Genomic DNA, 19,607 nt, shown 5'->3' on the forward strand with positions numbered 1-19,607 from the left:
TGCAGTGAAATTTTTCCCTGTAGAAAAATGTTAAAACACAACAAAACACAAGCAGCAGCAGAACAGCACATACAAAAACAAGTGGTACAACTTTCAGCCAGACTGAGGCCTCTAGTGGCAGCTGAAGGCAGCATCATCCCCACTGAAAGTTACCAGGGAAGACTACAACATGGTGTGACAGGTTTAAGGATGATTCCTGAATTTGATGATCAAATTTAAAATCTGATATACACTGTACATACAGTATATGTGGGAATAGCATCTCGCAAAATAACGTTTAATGTACAATCATATAGCTGTATGTACATATCATTTCAATTCTCTGCAGGCTTCGGGATTCAACTAACAGACCAGTTTCCAGCTGTCACACAAGCATCATTCTTCAGGTTAGAGTAAATATAAGGCTGTAAACTGCATAGAAAGTCTTCTATTTGTAATTATTGTGAAGTTGAGAGGGCACGGGGGCATTTTTTTTTTCTGTCTGATGATTGAATTCCTACCTCTCCCCTGTGCTGAGTTGTATTTTGGTGCATGACCACTGGCTTTGTGGTTTTCCAAGCCTCATGGGACCAATTCCCATTATTTACTTGACTGTGACCCCGTATCATGACCCCTCAAGTCTCTCATTCTCCAGAAGCCTACTTTTAAATTGCCCGTCTAATGGCAACCTGCATTTTTACTGAACTGTAATGAATGCTCCAATTACGCTGAAGGTGATGGAGGCGATTTTCCTATGATAGAGGAGGTGATTGGATCTCCCACACTCCATTTCACTATCTCTCTGCTCTTCAGGCATTCCCACAGACCTGTGGTCAGCACTAGCTGTTGGGAGGAAACTAAAGCCTCCACTCGTGGTAATGCACCCTCTCAGTGCACTGCCAAGCCGTGCACCAATGAGGTGACTACAAAATTAAGTGCTTGAAATAAATGAATTCATTCTGGCAGAAATGTGTCAAATGACCTTTCCGCTGCTCATTACACATGGTGCACATTACACCAGAGAAATGCTCCTGTTGTCAGGGCTCCTTTGTCGTCGTCCCCCCCCCCCCCCCCCCNNTTGTCAAAGGGGAATGGTAATTAATTGAAATCATTTCCATGTGTAAGGTTGTGTAGATCCCTCCTCAAGGTGTGTCAATGGGTCGATAGATATTTGGAGTGTATAGTGGAGTCAGGTGATAAGAACTCTAGTCATACCGTGCTAAATGACTGCCAAAGCTCCATAAAAGCAATTCAAGGGCAGAAGAGTTTGAGGGCAGGAAGTAAAAAGAGAGAAGGAGGGTGGGAGGTATTGTTCCCAGTGGACGATATTCTGACAGCAGTGACGGTGGTCACTATCCACAGAAATTGAAATGTTTTGGATCACTCAAGGCTGGGCACATTTTTCATTTTCCACCTTTTTTTTCTCCCTCTGATTAAAAGGTTGTTTGTGAGGACTGAACAGACTCCTTCGAGGTGGTATCCTCCTGCTTGACTGAATGCGGGGCATTTCACCCAGCTCTGTGCACAAGAGAGGAGAGCTTATCCAAATGCAGCGGCTGCCTGTCTGCCTGCCAAGGAGAGATGTGGCTTTAAGAGGCCCATACATGGTGTTGATTAGTTTTACTGAGCGGGTATGCAGAGACCAATAAATTAAATATGAATAAATTAAAAATGTACTCTAGCAGAAAATTGCTTGGAAAACAACCACCTCCCCATTAAAATATGTATAGTAATGCCTTTTATGTGAAGTAACTTGGGATTAGATATCACTGTAAATTAACACGCCATCCAACCGTAGTCAAGAACTTTTCACTTTCAACAAGGAGTTATAAAAGAGGTATTTACTCCAGTGTGTTCAGTAATTAATTTGATATTCAAATGAGCTTACAGTATGCATTATAATTGCAAATGTCCCAAATAAGAGTAGTTTTAAAAAAAGGGCTGGTGTCAACAAAGATTGATGAGGCTTGCTTTGAAATTGCCATCTGTTTCAAATGTTCACTTGAGGTGGGGTTTTCCCCCCTCTCTTCTTCTGTGGAAAATAGAGGCATCATGGTTTCCTCCTGCCACTTGGCCATATGTATCTGTTATTTTTGGGTGGGGGTGGCACCGTGGTGCAGCAGCATACATGAACACACGCACACGCACCCACACGCATGTACGCACACAACGCAAACATTGAAGGGGATCAGGAACATCAGCATGTGTGATGAGCTCCCACAGATAACGTCTCCGCAACATTTCCATGACATTGTAGCTGTGTTACCTCATTACCACAATGTCACAGCAGCAGTGTGAGGATGTTGTGTTTGGGGTGAGGGTGGAGGGGGGTGGGTTCAGCTGCAGGTATCGGGCCTCTGCAGATGAGCTGATTAATTAAAGGGAGCTCTATTAAGGTTATTGCGATCCCTATTACCAGCAGCCCCCTCCATGCTCCTCAGTGGATAAAGGTGCATGGAGCAGAGGGGGGGCCGAGGGAGGGGGAGCATCCTTGCCACTTTTGACATTAGCCTGCGTACACCCACTTCACACGCCCCGCGACTCTCGCCACAAGTGCCTCTCTGCACCCCACCTTTGCAGGAGTGACACTCTCTTCAGGCTCCAAAATGGGGCTGCAGAGTTTTAATCCCTCCAGCCCGTCAACCCACCCACCCTTACTTCCATCTGTCAGGAGCACTGCTGGAGGAAAAGGGGGGAGGGTTTGTGGGGGGCAGGGGGCGCATCCCTTGTTCCATCCCGACGAATTTTCTAATTTCCTTTGCCTCCATGCTTTGTCCCAAATTCACGCCCCTAACCTATCCACCATACAGCCTCTCTCGTTCTGTCCCCCCCTCCCCTCCCACCTCTTTTCTCTGTTGTTTTGGCCAAAAGGAGTAAAAGTAAAACTGGAGGCTCCTGCTGGCTTGCAGCAATACAAGCTGACAGTGTTTTAACAGCATCTGAACCTACTGTCGTCATACATGAAGTCACTGATTCTTCCACATTTTTCTTGATGTGTTTCAGTTTTGTTAAATTTGTTCCACCCTGAGGCATGTACACACATTCCTATAATTTGCTGTATCAATCAATTAATCAATTTAGAGATTTTTTTTTGTCTCGATATAATTAATCAAGACAATGAGGACCATATGCTGAAATCCCTTCTCCTCTTCTGACAAAAATTAGCCATACGAGAGGTTGTCTAAACAGCCTTCCAGCGTCACATTCTAAATGGAAAAGAGGTGTAACTAACTACACAAATCATTGCTGTGGTTTTGTTTTTTATTTCTTAAATTATCTACCACCAAATCACATTTTGTGAAAGAGACAGCACCCAAAAAAAAGCATGTCTTTGTTTGAAAGGACCATCGAAACATAACCATACAACATATTAATTAGTGACATGTTACATGGACATCACAGTTTTAATGGGCAGTGACTCAAGCAATCAATTCTAATTACACATCTTCATGCACAAAACTAGGTGGTAAGCTTTAGGGATAGCACTCTCCTGTCAGATTAACTCCAGGAAATGAATTCAGCAACTTACTACAGCTCCATCTGCTGTTTATACCAGTCTTAGTAAACCAAAGGCATACGGTATGTCAATAATGTTGCAGTCTTTTTGGCAAGCAGCTTGAATCAAAGATAATTCACGTGCCATTTGTTCATTCTCGTAAACTCTGTTGAATTACAAATAACTCCAACACAAGACAGTGTTGTGCACATCTACTCACTAAGTTAAAAAAAATAATAATCACCCGAGATCAATATGTCTGCCTGGACAGAATTTGATAAAGGTTAACATACTCTGTGCACACTTTTAATACAATTAGCTCTTCCCTGAAATGTAGAAATACCTTAGACAAATGCACACTACATTTACACATGCACACTAAAACACAGAGCTTGTGCATGAACACGGAGCCCCATTGTTGGCACTCATTCACTTCAAGATGCAAATGGGTGGATTTGAAATTCAGCCTCTGTGTGTTATGCTTGGCTACTTTAATGTTGTATCTATGCTGGGGATTATTCTCTCTACAGCGGAAAAACCTGTGCTTGAATGGCAGTGCCCTCAAAGTAGCTCCTACTGCTTTCAATGGCCTCCAAACGAGATTAGACCCGTGGCTGCCCTCAGTCCCAATCCTCTGCATTCAGATGGAGCGTAACCAGCCTGTGTGACAGTCTTTCTGTTTTGACACTGAGTGGGTGCAGTCACTGCATATAGGGCGTTTTGGAATTAAGAGGTCAGAACAGAAAAAAGAAAATCCCTAATGCTAACTTTGGTGTTGTGAAATGAGATCCAGTAAAGTCTCCCGTTCTTTATATGAGTATTCTCGGCTATTTAGCATGGAATTACAAAACAATAAAACTATTTTGTAATTTTATTGAAAATAAACTATACAAAATTGTTGTGCAACAGTTATGTTTTATGATATTTGGCACATTTTAAGTATTAAAAATATATACACACTACTAGTATCACTGATTTAAAGAGCTTCAAGACGTAATCACACATTCCTGTCAAATTCCACTTTCTACTTTTGTGGGAATCAATTTTTTTTTTACAAATATGTATTTTTTCTCTGGCCTGATTATTACATCCCTGTTCACCTCTAGCAAATAATTACTTTCTCCAAAAGTATTAAATTAACATTCGCTTTCTACATAATAGATTTGATTATTTTCAAGTGAATATTACTTTCTGTATGGAAAAGGCATACATTCACAGTGTGCAGTATATAAATATAGAGATGACCTTAAAGATGACAGGAGATGCAGCTAGGTAGTAAGTAAATTACTTATTAACAGTTTCATTAAGGGATGAGCTGTGCTCAAATCTCCTGCGAATCTCTCTTTTCTCAACTAAACTCTAGGTCGCTGCTTTATAAGGAAAACCCTTGAATCAGATGCCACCTCTAATATCTGACAAACAAATTCAATCTCCGTTTGCTGGCCACTATAAAAAAAAGGTCTGTATTTGGGCTGCTGGACGTTCTCAGTTGGCTGTGTAACAGTATGTATTTGACGAGCAGGTTTGCCCCATCCGGGGAACCCCTCAGACCGGGGGCTTTTTCCTTTGGCATGAGGCACTGCTGAGGCTAGACCCTCAGCTGCAGGGTTCTTAGACTTCATGTATTTTCACACCTGCATATGAGGCCCATTCATGTGATACTGCTGTTACTACTAAGTCTCACCATTCACAGTAGTTTCATTCACATCAATGCTAAATAACAGAATTATATCAAATAAAGTCCACCTCTAGTTTTTCTCTCTTTTTACTGTCTTTTGTTCACCGACTTGTGTGTTATCGCTCACTCTTTCTCAAGTGATATGGCTCGTTTTTTTGTTTTATTCTGAAGGGGCATTGGTCTTAGAGCTGGCTGGTGGTTTGCGGGGGCCAGTCCTACTTTTACTGGAGGTAGATGGTCTCTGGTCGACTGCCTTACTGATGTCAGAGGCTGGTTTCTGTCCTGTACCGACGTCTTTCTTGTCCCGAGGCCTACGCTGCTTTGCACTTGGCTGTGTACAGGGTTTCACACTGGCATGAGACTGCAGGAGTAAGATTCATATTCATCTTACATAACAGAATTAACTATCACATTCATTTAAAAACAGCTGCATGGCTACACCTTTATTACCATCTTCTGTAATAGGTAAATCTGGCACCATCTAGTGGTGATTGAATATGAAGGAAGTATGCCAACCTAAAGGGCTAGGGTTAGGTTTTGTTTAAAATCCAAAATGTACAGCAGTAGATATTTGTAGTTTGAAAATTTAGATCAAAAACTGTCAAATCAAAACCAAATTAAAACCATGAATCAAGTAATTAATTAAAGTTAAACTGAAAAGGCCAAGTTGTAGGAGGTTCAACATACCTGTGTGGTGGTGGGTTGAGGCGGCCCTAGAGTTTCAGAGCTGCTTTTGCGCTTGTCCTGCAGGAGGGTGCCACCACTCTCCTTATGGTGGGTCTTTATTCCAAGATACAAGGATAACGCAAAAGGAAAGATAAGAGTTATAAAACTTAAGATAAAACTTAACTGAACTATAGAGTCGTACTGTACTTTAAAGTAAAATTCTGTTTTGTTTTGTTTTTAACCATGAGATTAACAATCTTATTATCACTTGAATATTGACATGAATTTTTATTTTAATCTAATGAGATGTAGATGATAGTTATGGCTTATTCAGAACCACTTGTATTGCTTACCCACGAGAGCTCTGTAAGTTGGTGATGAATTTGACAACTCTGATGTGTAAGCAGATGTAATAGCATTTAAACAGATAAACAGAGGCTTGACATATTTTAAATTATTTGGGAGCCATATAGAGACATAATACGAAAACGGTGAGGTCAGCTTGTTGTAGAGCTGTGGTGCAACAGACATACAGTACCCGTTTGGTCGATGTGGCCGGTGTGCAAAAGCTGCTGTCTCTCTCGTGGCTGAGCTTAGCATGGATCCTGCAGTTGCTGTCTGTTTCTGTTGAAGCTGCCCCAGGGACCAGGGATGGGTCCAGTGTGTCATCAGAAGAGGTGAGGGACACGTCCTCCAGAGTCTTTGTTCCTATTGTGGGTGATTTAAAATAACATCAACATCGACTAACCTCATGTGGCTTTGGTCCATCTCTTTCTCTCCCACCATCCCTCCTCCGTCCTCATATATTATCGCCTACACAGTCTAATTTATTCAAATGATCAAATCATGACCTGCATTAAGTTATGTCAATTAAGTTAAATCTTCAGCCTCTTACTCTCTTCCTGCTCGTGGTGGTTATGCATCATCTCCAGCACATTGGACGGTACAGACACAGTATTGTCACCCTGTTGGACAAAGCACCCCCATAAGAACTCCTTATGTGACTCATTTGGTAAAGTTTATGAACGCAGCTGGAACAATCAGTGCCTTACTTTGATCCATGGGTTTTCTAATAGTTGATTAGCAGACATGCGGTAGGCAGGGTCCACCTTCAGAAGGCAAGTCAATACAATTTTTGCTGTTGAGACAGACTCGAGCCAATCGGTGAGTTTGTTAGTACCAATCTAAACAGTAAAACTGCATCTGTGCAAAATCCTGTACCGACTGTCAATGAAAAAATATATTCCTTCACTCCATATCACAAACAATTCCTCATTTTTTGCAGGAATTACATTTATTATTTATTTAGTGTCACCTGCATCACTGACTGTGGCCCAGGTGGATTGTGTAAATGTGACTCCATTGTTCATAATCTCCTCAAGCAGGTTTGTCCTTGTTGTAGACACAAACGGAGGCTCCCCACACAGCCTACAGGGACACACAACTCTGACACATGTATTCCCAGTATCATATGCATGTATATGTAATACTTTGTGTGTGTGTGTGTGTACTTACAACATATACATAACGACTCCTATGCTCCACACATCACACCACTGGCTGTAACCACGACCGCTCATCATTTCAGGTGCTGAAATTCACACACATAAGGGGTTATGACTGAGGTATGGAAATGAACTACTAGTTAAAACTGGGTTTTGACCACTGGTGGTGCTACTGCGCAATGTTTCAATAAGTGAATCCCATATATCAGCACATTCACGAGGAGATACCACGAGCACAGGAGCCATGTGATACACAGGCCAGTAATGCATATTCACAGCTGGTGGCAGTAATGAGGCGTAAAAGGCGACAATGATCCAATAAAAGTGGAGGAGGAGAAGAGGAGGACTTCTAGCAGGAACAATGCAGGTCTCACAAAATAAAATAAAAAAGATGTTTTGTGCATCTGTTATGTTGTGCAACAATTTGGATGCAATACCTAAAATAAAAAAGTTTAGATTCCCTGCTTCTCTCGAACATGTTGAGTGTATCCTTGAAGCCTAAATGTGTTTAATGCATTTCTGTTCTTATAAAACATTCACAAAGCCAATTGTTTAAATACCTTTAAACGTTTGCATTGTTTATATCCATGTTAACACTGGCTAGCAGTCTTCTTGGTCCCTGCCTTTTCCTTTACTTCACATTTGTATGACCGCACTCATAAAAACATGGCTCCATAGCACCACTATTGGTCAAAAAACACCACAGGGCACGTTTACATAACAAGTATAGATATAAAATATACCTGATACACACCAACATGCAAAAATAAAATTACAAACTGAAAACCACTATGTGTAGAATTTAAAAATGTCCAACTTTAGCAACCCACAAAAAGATACTGATGACTGATGGCAAGACATGCTGCTACAACACTCATCCAAACTTGTGTGGTCATCACATCACCCTGTGGTCATCTGTAGTAGCATGCTGTAGGAGATACAGGTGTCTTACCCATATAGGTAAGGGTCCCACAGGCCTCCGTCATTATGTTCTCAATCCCTACACCACCTGTCTGCACTGATAATCCAAAGTCTGTCACCTATGTAGAGAATAAGATAGGAAAAAGGTGATACAAATGAACGTGATTTAGATAATAGAACCCATATTAAATGATTTGTTGGAAAACTAAGCTAGAGCGCGAGTACAAACAATGATCCTTGATGACTTACATGAATAGCAACATAGCTGTTAAGGCTGGCACATAGTTGCAAAGGGGTGTCACACTATTAAAATGATGTCGTGGCACGACAACACTTTCTTAAAGCGAGTACAGTATGTGGGTGTTAGACAGGCAGAAAAACAGAGAGACAAGGACATTTATGCTGTGGTCTAGACTTGTTTTGGCTCGCACACCAGGTATCTGCTTTGGCTGGCTGGTTGTCAATGCACGCAACATACTGTGCTCAGCTGGTAATTTCTTTAAAGATACAGTCTCTTTGTAAAGGTGTACTATAAAGGAAAACCAGAGGGAGGCGGTCATAATGAGGTAGTATTTAAAGCCTTTACTAAATATAGAGGAGATAGTGGGCGAGGAAAAAGTGCTCATCAGAGGCTTGCACTCAGTCCGACAGAGAATGGATAAGAAGCAGTGATGGAAGGTTTTACAGTTTGTTTCACCATCTTACCTTGATATTAATCCTGCCATTATCATCCTCCTCGAGAGAATTTTTCAGAAGAATGTTCTCAAGTTTCAAGTCTCTGTGCACTATGTCTGTAAGATGTGAGGAGGAAAACTTTTACACAGACATAATGGTTTGACTACAGTTTTAACGTGGATGAATGTGACATTTACCTTTACCCTATTCACTGTTGCGATCAGTCACCATATCAATCTTTTTGTAATGACAATGGATCAAATGGGTGAAAAGGAGGATGCTCATGTTGATGAAACCACTGAGAAATATTTCACTGCTGGCTTTACAGTTTTGATTCACTCGCACACATAATACTGATTATACTGTTGCTATGTCTCTGATTTGCTCAATTAAAAGCTTTTCATAGGTAAATCAACAATCACAACCATAATGACAACAAACTGGTTGTCTGTCTGTTCTCCTTGTGTTAGCTCAGCTTCTCTCCCACCCCAAAGAGAAGCATGTTAATGTAGCCAGTGGTTCCACCATGGCACCCTGGGGTCAAAGCAATTATATTTGATTTTATTCTTTGTTTATTTTAAGTTAAAGATTTCTCTTTAAATCTGCCGATAAATATTTGGATGGGTGCCACGGCCTAAAAACAGTTGGGAGCTATTGCTGTAAGTAATACTTATTGCCCTTGAGTAAGGCACTAGCCTCATAACGAGTTGGTTTTCAGGCGCTGCACTGTGGCTGCCCACCGCTCATAAATAGTTAGATCAGTAAAGCAGAGGACAAATGTCCCCACAGGGATTAATAAAGACTAACCTAACTAAACTGCGTCATGGAATTGGCCGGTGGAACATGGCCATGTTTGACACAAAAAATACCAAAACCTACTGAAAATAAAGGTGTTTTTTTTGTCTTTAACATATTTCGGTCTTAAATAAATATGACAATAACTGGAGTTGGGAATACTGAAGAGAAATGAATAAAGTCTGTGATCAAAAGTTAAGTGCAACATGATTTGCTAATGTCAGTCACCGGAATAAACTGTGTTTTGTACACACTAACAGAGTGATCTGTTTACCTCGCTTGCAGTAGGCCAGGCTGAAGGGCCTCGTTAACAAAACTTGGTGGAGTGAGAGAAGGCAGGAGGAAAAATACAACTGCCCTGGGCTGTCCTTTTCACTGCACTGTTTGAAGCAACCAATTATAAAATGCAACAGTGTTGATGGTGTGTGAAAGGTAAGTTAGACCAACTGGTGTGCACAAAACAAACACTTGAAAATGTTCTTTGTTTCCTTCATCAATTTAAGATTTAAGATACTTTTTCCTGTTTTTTTTAACTGCTTGCTGAACTCTCAATTTGATATTCATACTTCATCATGTAATCATTATACATACTGTAAATAACAACATACCCATTTTAAAAAACACTGTTTAGTTTTGTCTTTCTTTTGTTTATTTAATAAAATATAGACAAGAGTCACAATTACCAAATATAACATAATTTTTGTGCATTACGTTTCAGTAATCATCCCTCTGTTAACTAACGGATAAATTATGCTATTTAATAAAACAACTGGATCTGCTGTTTAATAATTACATGTACATGAATCATTTTTCCTTACTATGTTGTTACTAGCGTGTTAAAGCTCAAAGCACAGCTGAGCCTAAGAAAAGCAGCTGAGGCTGACAAAAGACAACAAAAATTTAGTAAAATGAGAAAACCCAAACAAATTTAAGACGAGGGACTTTCACAAGTGGTCATTTGACAAAAACGGTTCTGGCTACCTCATTAGCATCATTGGTCTCTATGGAGGTGAGGGAAACCGGCACAGAGGGACTTTCCATGTGAAAGCACACCTATTAATCAGTATTGCTCTCCAGCTTGTTGTAAATTAGTCATTAGCCACATGTAATGACGCCTCATTGCCAGGCAATGTCCTGAATTACCTCTAACCACAGATTTCACCATTAAAAGAGGAAACAACATTTCCAAATAAAACACACAGATTTAATTAAAATGATTACTATGTTTTTTTATTCCTGGAAGTTGTTTAATATCGCTCTTTTATCAAAATGAGCCACGCGTTTATATTGACTGTAAACCGTAACGGCAAAAAAACTCTCACATCATTGTAAGTAACATAATTTGAGTATAATAATGGCACTATGGCACTATTACATTATAACTTAACTAAAGCACGCTTTATTCAAAACACAGTCTGAACCGGCCCAAGTCCTAATTCCACCTTCATTTAAATATGAAATATCCTAAACTGGGAATGAGAAGATATATGATATTGTGTATTGCGATAAAAATACACTCAGATAAGTATATCTTGTTGAATTTGAATTGTTGAGATAAAAATAAAACAAACATGAATGTGACTTGAAAAAGCTGTCTAGCTTGCTAACGTACAGTCCTACTTTGATTTCCTGATTTATTTTTGAATTGCAATAAAGGCAGCACAGTTCATTGTATCCCCACACACACAAACAAGTTAAATGTGTGCTGTCCTGTCTGTAATGCAATACAAATATGTGTTTCTTAACAAAATGAACGGTAAAGTTATTCCAGTATGTTTTTGTGTCATTTTAAGATTTTGAAGGACATTATGACGATTATTAATATCGTGAATTGCAATTATTTTGGTCCGTACAATTGTGTTTCATATCGTCCCATGCCTGCCCTGGACTAAAACATAACCCTATACTACTTGCTCCACACTAGAGTGTAATTAGAGTAAGAATATGAGGTAACTCAGTGATTTCAGGGTGTCATGAACACACCACATGTACACATCGACATCCCTTCAGCAAGGTGAGAACTCTGATCGCTGGAGGTCATCAATAACTAGATTTCCAGCTAATGTTAAGATGGGTTTGAATATTATCAAAATGTCAATCTGCAGAATGACGTTACCCCTTTTGTGAAGGTAGACAACGGCGTCAGCTAAGCTATAGATGATATGCCTCGTCTCGTCCTCTGTAAAGAACTTTTTCCGCTGCAGCAGCTGCTTCAGTTCACCTCCGACGCACAGCTCAGTAACCAAATAAATCATCTAGAAACAAGCAGAGAAAGTCAGTCAGTCTGTGCTCATCAGTAATATTTATGCAGAAGACACACAGTAAGGAGATTACACGTAACCCACTCTCTTAAATGGGCTTACGTAGAGTCTGTTACTGAAAGGACAGCAATGCTCACCTTAGCCGTCTCGTAGACTTCGTGGAGATGTATTATGTGAGCATGATTCACTTGTTTGAGAATGTTTATTTCGTGCCCCAGCATCTTTACTTTCGAACTGCCTGCCTGAAGTGACAGAAAGTCAAATCACAGCTGATGGGAGTTTCAGCGTGGTTATGGCCATTTGCTTCTCTCCAAGCATAAAACTCTCTTATTAGTGCAACACATTTAAAAACAGCCTTCCCAGAGGGATGCTGAATGCACTCACCACTGGTCTGCAAACCTCCTTAATAGCCCATTTTGTCTGTGTCTCAATGTGGGTGGCTTCATAAACAACTCCAAAGCTACCTTGACCCAATTTTCTTCCAAATTTATATATTTCCTACGGGGATAAGAAAGAAAAAATTAAAACACTCGCAATCTACACCTGCTCACTGTCAGTCAGAGACAGCAGAGAATTTCCCTTGAGCTTGTGTTTAAGACTTTAGGATCATTTCACTGTTGTGGATTACAAAAACCTTACGTCTTAGCTCAAGACCTGAATCCTGAAGCACATCCTAATTTCAAGCTCTCTGAAAAAACGGAACATTTTCGGGTCTCTGGAGGTGCAGAATATAGTATTTCTAATCAAGTTACAAATGATTAAGTTGCTGCTGCAGTTCGTTCAATCTCAGGTCTAATTAACTTGATCATTATCTGTGTGCATGCAAGGCTGAGCACTGGCTGCTTCGGATTTGGCAAAGGGAGCAGTCAAATTCCCCACTGAAGGGGGGCTATACAGCAGCAAAGTGAAGTTTGATCCTCGTTTGGTGAGGATAAAATGTACTATAGAGGTCACCAGTGAGTATGTGTGACTTCTTCAGCACAACACAGGACTGTAGTGAACTCCTGTGTGGAAGCTCTCCGTACCCTGAGGTCAGCGTCACTCTGCAGGCGCGTTAAAGGCACATTCCTCCCCAGTGTGTGCCTGCCGGTCCACGGGGACACCATGTTCATGCCTTAGCCACAAACATCTCCTTGTGTCATCTAGAGGTGGAAAAAGAGGGCGGTCATTATCTCGAGTCACGAGGCTGTCGGTGACAAAAAGAAGTTCTTGGTTGACAAATAATAACTGCTTATTATTAATAATTAGTTTGTTGTTTTAAAGGACCAGCGTGTAGGATTCAGTGGCATCTAGCAGTGAAGCTGCAGATTGTAACCATTTGAATAAAACATGTAGGAGAAACTATGGTGGCTGCAAAACTCGACAATGTTTGGTTTGTCCATTCTGGGCTACTGTAGAAACACGGCGGTTCAACACAGCAGCCTCTGTGTAAGAGGACCGACTCCTTCTGGAGATAAAAACTGCTCAATATGAGGTAACACAAATCTGATTGTACAGTAATGAAAACATAGCTATGAATATTATATTCAGTTTCTGATAGATCCTCCTGAATGTTACACACAAATCTGCAGTCATAACTAATTGTTTCACCAGTAACTGAGAGATTACATTTTTCCAAAAGCATTCAATAAATCAACAGTACTGTTTCCAATTTATCAATATTTCACAAGATTATATTACCCACTACTACACAAAACAAAAATATTCTCCCATACAAGCAATCGTCACTGCTGGTTGTAAAAAAGCCTTTAAGGAATTAACCACACACTTTTAATTGAAGCTTAATTTACTCGTAGTGAAATTATTATTTGTATCTTAACACACTTTAAGTATAGTAGAAGTCTATACTTTAATAAGCAGTGTACAGAATTACTGAATCTCTTCTCCTCTTTTATCACTGGTTTATGACCAAACGGCCATCTCTCTCTGAGTCTATATTAACTTTAAGCACAATTTACCCAGCTTGAAAAACAGTCTCTAAAGCCAAATTAAATGTAAAGCAGTTATCAAGCGATGACTGGGAGCAATGAAGTGGATCCACCACATGCACAGCAATTAATTATTAACAAGGAAGCGGTGTCTTTAACCTCTTCACTCTGGCGCATTATTTTAGCCCTGACAGGGCTCTCATAACAGGCCTGTCTCTCCCATTATCTCCCGTCTATTTCCCAATCAAAACGATTCTGACAGCCTCTGGAAATCCCAATCATCTCAATCACAGCTCATTTGTGGAAGACAGAGGGAGGTGATGTGATGAGTGTATCACTGGGGACTGGAAGTGACTGGAGGAGGAGGGTCCTGTGCAGTGTCTGGTCCTGAGCCTCAGATCCCCGAGGCAAAGGAAATAGGAGATCAGGGTCGGGTCAGGGTGAGAAGTCTGAGGGCCACCAACAGACTCAGGTTGCCTATCTGCAATCTCTACACGTGTTTCTAAAAGTACAGTCAAAGCACAAAACAGATTATTTGTTTCTGTTTTTTTTACTTACTTAAAAGGTACCAATTCTTTTCACCCGCCTGAAAGGAACTTCCTGTGAGGTTCCCGTTATTCCTCCCGAATCCCGCCACTCTTCGGTGGAAGTGACACAAACAACACTCGAGAATCGCTAATGCAGCGACAAGGACACGATGCTTTCCTGGCTTGCGACTCGCAAACATAATTGTGTTTGTTGCATGACCAAATTGCTGGAAATACAATCAAGATTTAAACCTCTCAGCTGAATTGTGCCCCTGTGCCACCTGTGCACCTAAAACGACTTCCATTAAGGCTAAATTCTCTGTGCAGGTGCCTCAGTAGTGCTAACACGTGAAAGTTCAAAACGTCCTTGAAAGACAAAGCCTGGACTGCTTATTCTCCTTTATATGGACTCGATTAAGCCACAGTTACAGTCCATCTCTACATACACGGGCGATTGACCCGAGAATAAATACAGAACCAACTGGGTCAAATAATGACTAAACAGTAACAGACAGTACGAACGAATAATGTCTAAACACAATGGTCTTTGTTCAAACGCAGACACGCTGAAAGATGAGCAAACGTGCCCACACAACCCGACGCCAACGACACGCAGGCTGCGGTCCACCTTTTACATTCTCCAGTTTCAGCGGGGAGTAATTAGAGCCGACGGTTCATCACAAGTCGAGCCCATACTTGCCTCATCTCTCCATCATTCTGTCAGACAGCAATGTGTGTTTATTTACAGTACTGAGTGCGTTATGTAGTGTCTAATGACAGGGAGTGTGGAGATACTGTCTAAGAACTAAACGCTCAAAATCAATGGCACAAAGAGAGCGTCGGCATACAAAGGATGACTTCGATCCTGCGGAACTTTTCGTCCCTTAAAACTTCTTGTCTTTCATTAACTCTCATCTTTCTCCTTAGTGTCAACAGGACTGCCGCGAGCCCACAGAGGCTTCTTCACAGTCCACACTATTAAACTGTTGAGCAGGACAAACTAAACATGCTGCCGATGTTGTAGAAATGGTAAATACTGTTGTTTACAGGCAGACGTTGCTGCTGCTCATCCAATAAATCAGTTTTAAACTGCAGCTGCGAGTGGAAGTGGGGTCTGTCAGTAAAACGCTGTTTAAAGCTGAAACAATCGGTCGATTAATCAATGAGTTGATCGACATTAATCTAAAATAATACTAAAATATATCCTTCGTCCACTTAAATATCCACCTTTCTTTGCCTGCCTGTACTATTGTGATCATAACTTATTATTATTGATGTCTGTGCTGTACCAAAAAACTAATTCCACTGACTTTGGTCACATGGTCATTAAATTAATTAATTGTTTCAGAAAACATCACTTGTTTTAATCTTTTCAAATGTGGGGACTTTCTGCTTTTCTCTGTTTATATAATTGTACACTTTTGTTGTTCTGGTCAAACAAATTGTCTGAAGATATCACATTGGCCTGTGGGAAATTAGATTTCCTGGCATTTTACAGACTAACCAATGAATCAATGAATCGTAAAAAATAATCAACAAATGAATCAATTATGGAGGAATCATTATTTGCAGCCCTAATGCTTTATGAGCGTGGGACAACTGCAGCGTTGTGTCGCAGAGAGAAACGACTGCGTCTGCTGAAACTACAGCTTCAGAACAGCTCTACCACTTTTCAATCTCAACCAGACCGTCAAGATATGATACATCTCAAAATTACACAGGGCCTCGTGCTTTCTTTAATGGCATAACTAGTTAGTAGAATAAATTAGGCAGCGCTCTAGCTGAAGCGAGCAGCTGCTAAAATACAGCCTGAAAATCAAACAAAAACAGAATCACTGCAATTAAAATGTAAACCGCTATCCGTTTTGCTTGAGCCCAAATATTACATTTTCCTCATGTGAAACTTAATCATTTATTGACAGCTTGGCTTTGATGACAAATGATAAACTTCACAGTCCTAATGAAGCGTGGAATTACATTACCTGATGAGGCAAGAAATTGCATGTTTAGAATGCAAATATAGAGCCCATCAACTTCACTAAGTTACGAGGTGAATCCTAATAGTATGCAGAGAGATTATCAAAGCTCGTGGTCTAAATGTCATATACCAAGAACACGCCAACATTGCGCTATTAAAGCACACAGCTGTGGAAATACACTGCACCTGACAGCTGATGGACAGGAAAGGACGTGCTGTAAGTTTGCTGTTTCCTACACACAAACAAGAAATACATGTAGCGTCCCTATAAACAAATCATTTAAAAAGGCCCCTCCAAGAATTCTCTCTGTCTCCAATGGTCATGTTTTGATAAGTGTCTATTGGCGAGAAAACATGCTTTTTTTTGCCAAAAGGAAGCAAAAGATCAAATTGTGCCATTTGCTCAGAGCACTCCACATGTTGCTAGGAGATAAGGGCCAACAAATTCAAATTTTCTCATTGGTTTAATCCTGGTTAAGGCTAATCTCTGCCCTTGCTGGGCTCAGCCTTGGGAAGCTGGGAGGGCAGACATCTAGAAAAATGTAGGCCATAGCAGAAACAAGAACAAATCAAATTCACTTCAATGCCAACCCGGAGAGAACTCAGCACATTCATATCAGAGCACACAGATGTCCACACCTTCAGTTATAACGTGTTAAATAAATAAAATTATTCATTGTGCAACCGCCAAGCTGATAACGTTGACGCTCTTTACTAAAAAAAAAAAAATGTTTTTTAACAAGTTAGAACAAAAGATAAAGGGACAAAATAGCCTTTATGACCATTATACATTCAAATTATGACAAATGATGACAGCTGAGGCTAAAACTGACTCAAAAACTTAAAATTAGAAACCTAACTAACGTTAGAAGCTAACATACTCAGTAAGTGTTATATATATAACGTTATATATGTATATTAGGTGCGTGCAAACGTTTAATTAAGCACACATCGACAGCTGCAGCTAACACGCACTATCAGTGAAACTAATTATGTTATTATTTAACTTTAACCTAGAGTTATATGGATCAGTAATAAAGGTGTTTCCGTGCTCCGTGCAGTCACACACGTTACCATAACTCTTAAGTTAAGTTAGTTAATTGAACCACGTGAACAAGCTAATGAGGTTGGAGACAGATAATTAATTAAAAGTCTGGGACTGTATAAATAATTATTAAAGAAATAAAACATACAGGACGGACAAACACTGGTCAACTGTCAACTGTCAACTGCCGTTCACCATGTTCTCAACGTCTGCAGAGCGACGGTTGGACAGTTTGAGGCTAGCTAGCATTCCCCATGGCACACGTTGTCATGGCAACGAAACATGAAGTTGCCATAAACGGTTTCCTCTTCTTCCTCTTCCTCTTCTTCTTCCTCTTCTTGACCCGACACAAACCCTAGTAACGTGCAAAACAACACACATACCAGTGCGCCTTGTGTCTCCGGTGTGACAGCTGCTGTTACAAACAGTACAGCGAAAAGCACCTTACCTTTTGGAACAGACCATTTTCATTCCGCAGTTTGGTCTCCCAAGTAAAAAACTTTTTCGCCGAGTGACTAAGGGAAGCGAAGAGGGACAAAGTTCCAATGAATGAACGGGGCTTCTCCTAACTCGGGGTCTTGCAGCGCCCCCGGTGGCTCCTATGTGTGTGTGTGTGTGTGTGTGTGTGTGTCGACCCACGTAAAGTAGACCTTACCGGATAAAACGTGACCACGACAGGACTGGACGAGCCCAACACACACAATAAGTGTTGTAGGCCTGTGTTTCCCTGTGGCAGCCTGGATTTTACTCGGTCCTTAGTCTCCATCTAGTGGACAAAACTGGAGCTTTCATTTACAGTTTATTTTGTAACCATGGTTATTTGTTGAAATAAGGTAATGAGAACCTTAGAGAGTCCACATTTTATAGTGTTTTGCAGTTCATCAACTCTGATCACATATTACTAATTAAATATGCAGAAAGCAGGATTAGAAAAATACATGACATTATAAAAGTAAGGTTTAGAATAAGTGTTGTATTCGGCTATGGGTACAAAACAAAACAAACTTCCTTCTCTTACACTGTGAAACGTTTTACCAATAACTCATAAGATCTTACAGCTATATTGAGAATAGCCTTTATTGTGACAACAATACAAGTGTTACTACTACTTATTCCTACAATTTGAACGTCTTTGTAAACAATTTTGTCTCTAAACAGCAGCCACATTAAATTTAAATTTTTTTATTTATTGTTGCTTCAAAATCATTTATTTGTTTTATAGCATTTCTATTTATTATTCTTATAATTTACTTTTTTCCATTATTATACAGCTCCTTTTTCTAACACTGTGGGACAGACTGAGTTCCGCTCCAACTCCATTTAGGGCTAATATGCAGCTGTTTGCATGCAATTTAAAGTGATCACGGGGCCTCTGTAAATCTTTAACCACAACTCTCATTTGGGCAGCTTGAACTTTAATCTTGGAATGACATTTAACACTCCAGCAAACCATATTCAAAGTCTGTCTAGTAGACTAGATGTGCTTTTCACTAGTTCTGCTGGATGCAGTTTCCCCATTTGCTCTGCATTAAGAAACAAAAACAATGTTGCTTTCGGTTTTAACTGCATAATGTCATTCAAATTTCAGCAAAACTTGTATTTTGAAATGCTCAGGTGACCAATACAAAATGCCTGGAGTATCCAGACCAATAGTGTGTTTAGCTACAAACATTATCATTAGTAACCACTGATTTCCTCTATCTGACGTACTTCCGCCTTTTAGACAAAGAAATTATTGATGAGTTTGGCCATGGAGCCACTGTATCGTCTGCGGTCTGCACTGAGCTTATTGCTCTCTATCACATGATGAATGAGTTTCATGAAGAGATCGGATATCTCCAAGTGGTCCTTTGCTTGCAGACACCTCCTGGAAGTGGCAGCAGTCTTCCTGAGCAAAGTATTATCCTCGCAAACGTGAGGAGCATCACACAGGTCCTGCTTGTTACCCCACCAACTGTCTTGTTTACTACATGTGACCAATAACATTAATACAGAAGAATATCATATAAAAAGTAATGTTATAATATCCTTTATATCTTTAAAAACATTAATATTCTCTTTTTGTTCTTCCCTAAAATTATTATTATTCTCCCAAACTATTTTAATAACTGCTTTACTGTTTTCATTTTAATCTTCAAATTTTTTTAGGTTGG

At 40.1% G+C, this 19,607-nt stretch overlaps 1 protein-coding gene across 1 annotated transcript; it reads right to left on the bottom strand.

The window, feature by feature from the left end:
* Positions 1 to 3,236: 3,236 nt before the first annotated feature.
* Positions 3,237 to 17,982, bottom strand: stk33 (serine/threonine kinase 33). Its single transcript, XM_035682129.1, has 14 exons — positions 17,903 to 17,982; positions 13,002 to 13,118; positions 12,361 to 12,474; positions 12,114 to 12,218; positions 11,832 to 11,970; positions 8,951 to 9,036; positions 8,277 to 8,364; positions 7,335 to 7,410; positions 7,135 to 7,247; positions 6,872 to 6,957; positions 6,715 to 6,784; positions 6,358 to 6,527; positions 5,841 to 5,933; positions 3,237 to 5,514 (listed from the first exon to the last, which is right to left on the bottom strand). Exons 2-14 carry the CDS (start codon positions 13,086 to 13,088, stop codon positions 5,314 to 5,316), a joined length of 1,428 nt encoding a protein of 475 aa, XP_035538022.1. The 5' UTR covers positions 13,089 to 13,118; positions 17,903 to 17,982; the 3' UTR covers positions 3,237 to 5,313.
* Positions 17,983 to 19,607: the final 1,625 nt, after the last annotated feature.

The sequence above is a fragment of the Morone saxatilis genome, unplaced genomic scaffold (genome assembly GCF_004916995.1).
Source record: "Morone saxatilis isolate NCDOM2014 unplaced genomic scaffold, NCSU_SB_2.0 Contig11, whole genome shotgun sequence".
Lineage (NCBI taxonomy): Eukaryota > Metazoa > Chordata > Actinopteri > Moronidae > Morone > Morone saxatilis.

What these genes read in the sequence shown, in the direction of transcription:
- stk33 (XM_035682129.1), bottom strand. Translation starts at nt 13,088, where the DNA reads ATGAACATGGTGTCCCCGTGGACCGGCAGGCACACACTGGGGAGGAAT. An exon ending in AAGTCTACGAGACGGCTAAG is followed by an intron (nt 11,971 to 12,113) that starts GTGAGCATTGCT and finishes GCTTGTTTCTAG; the next exon opens with ATGATTTATTTGGTTACTGA. An exon ending in TAGAAAACCCATGGATCAAA is followed by an intron (nt 6,785 to 6,871) that starts GTAAGGCACTGA and finishes TTTGTCCAACAG; the next exon opens with GGTGACAATACTGTGTCTGT.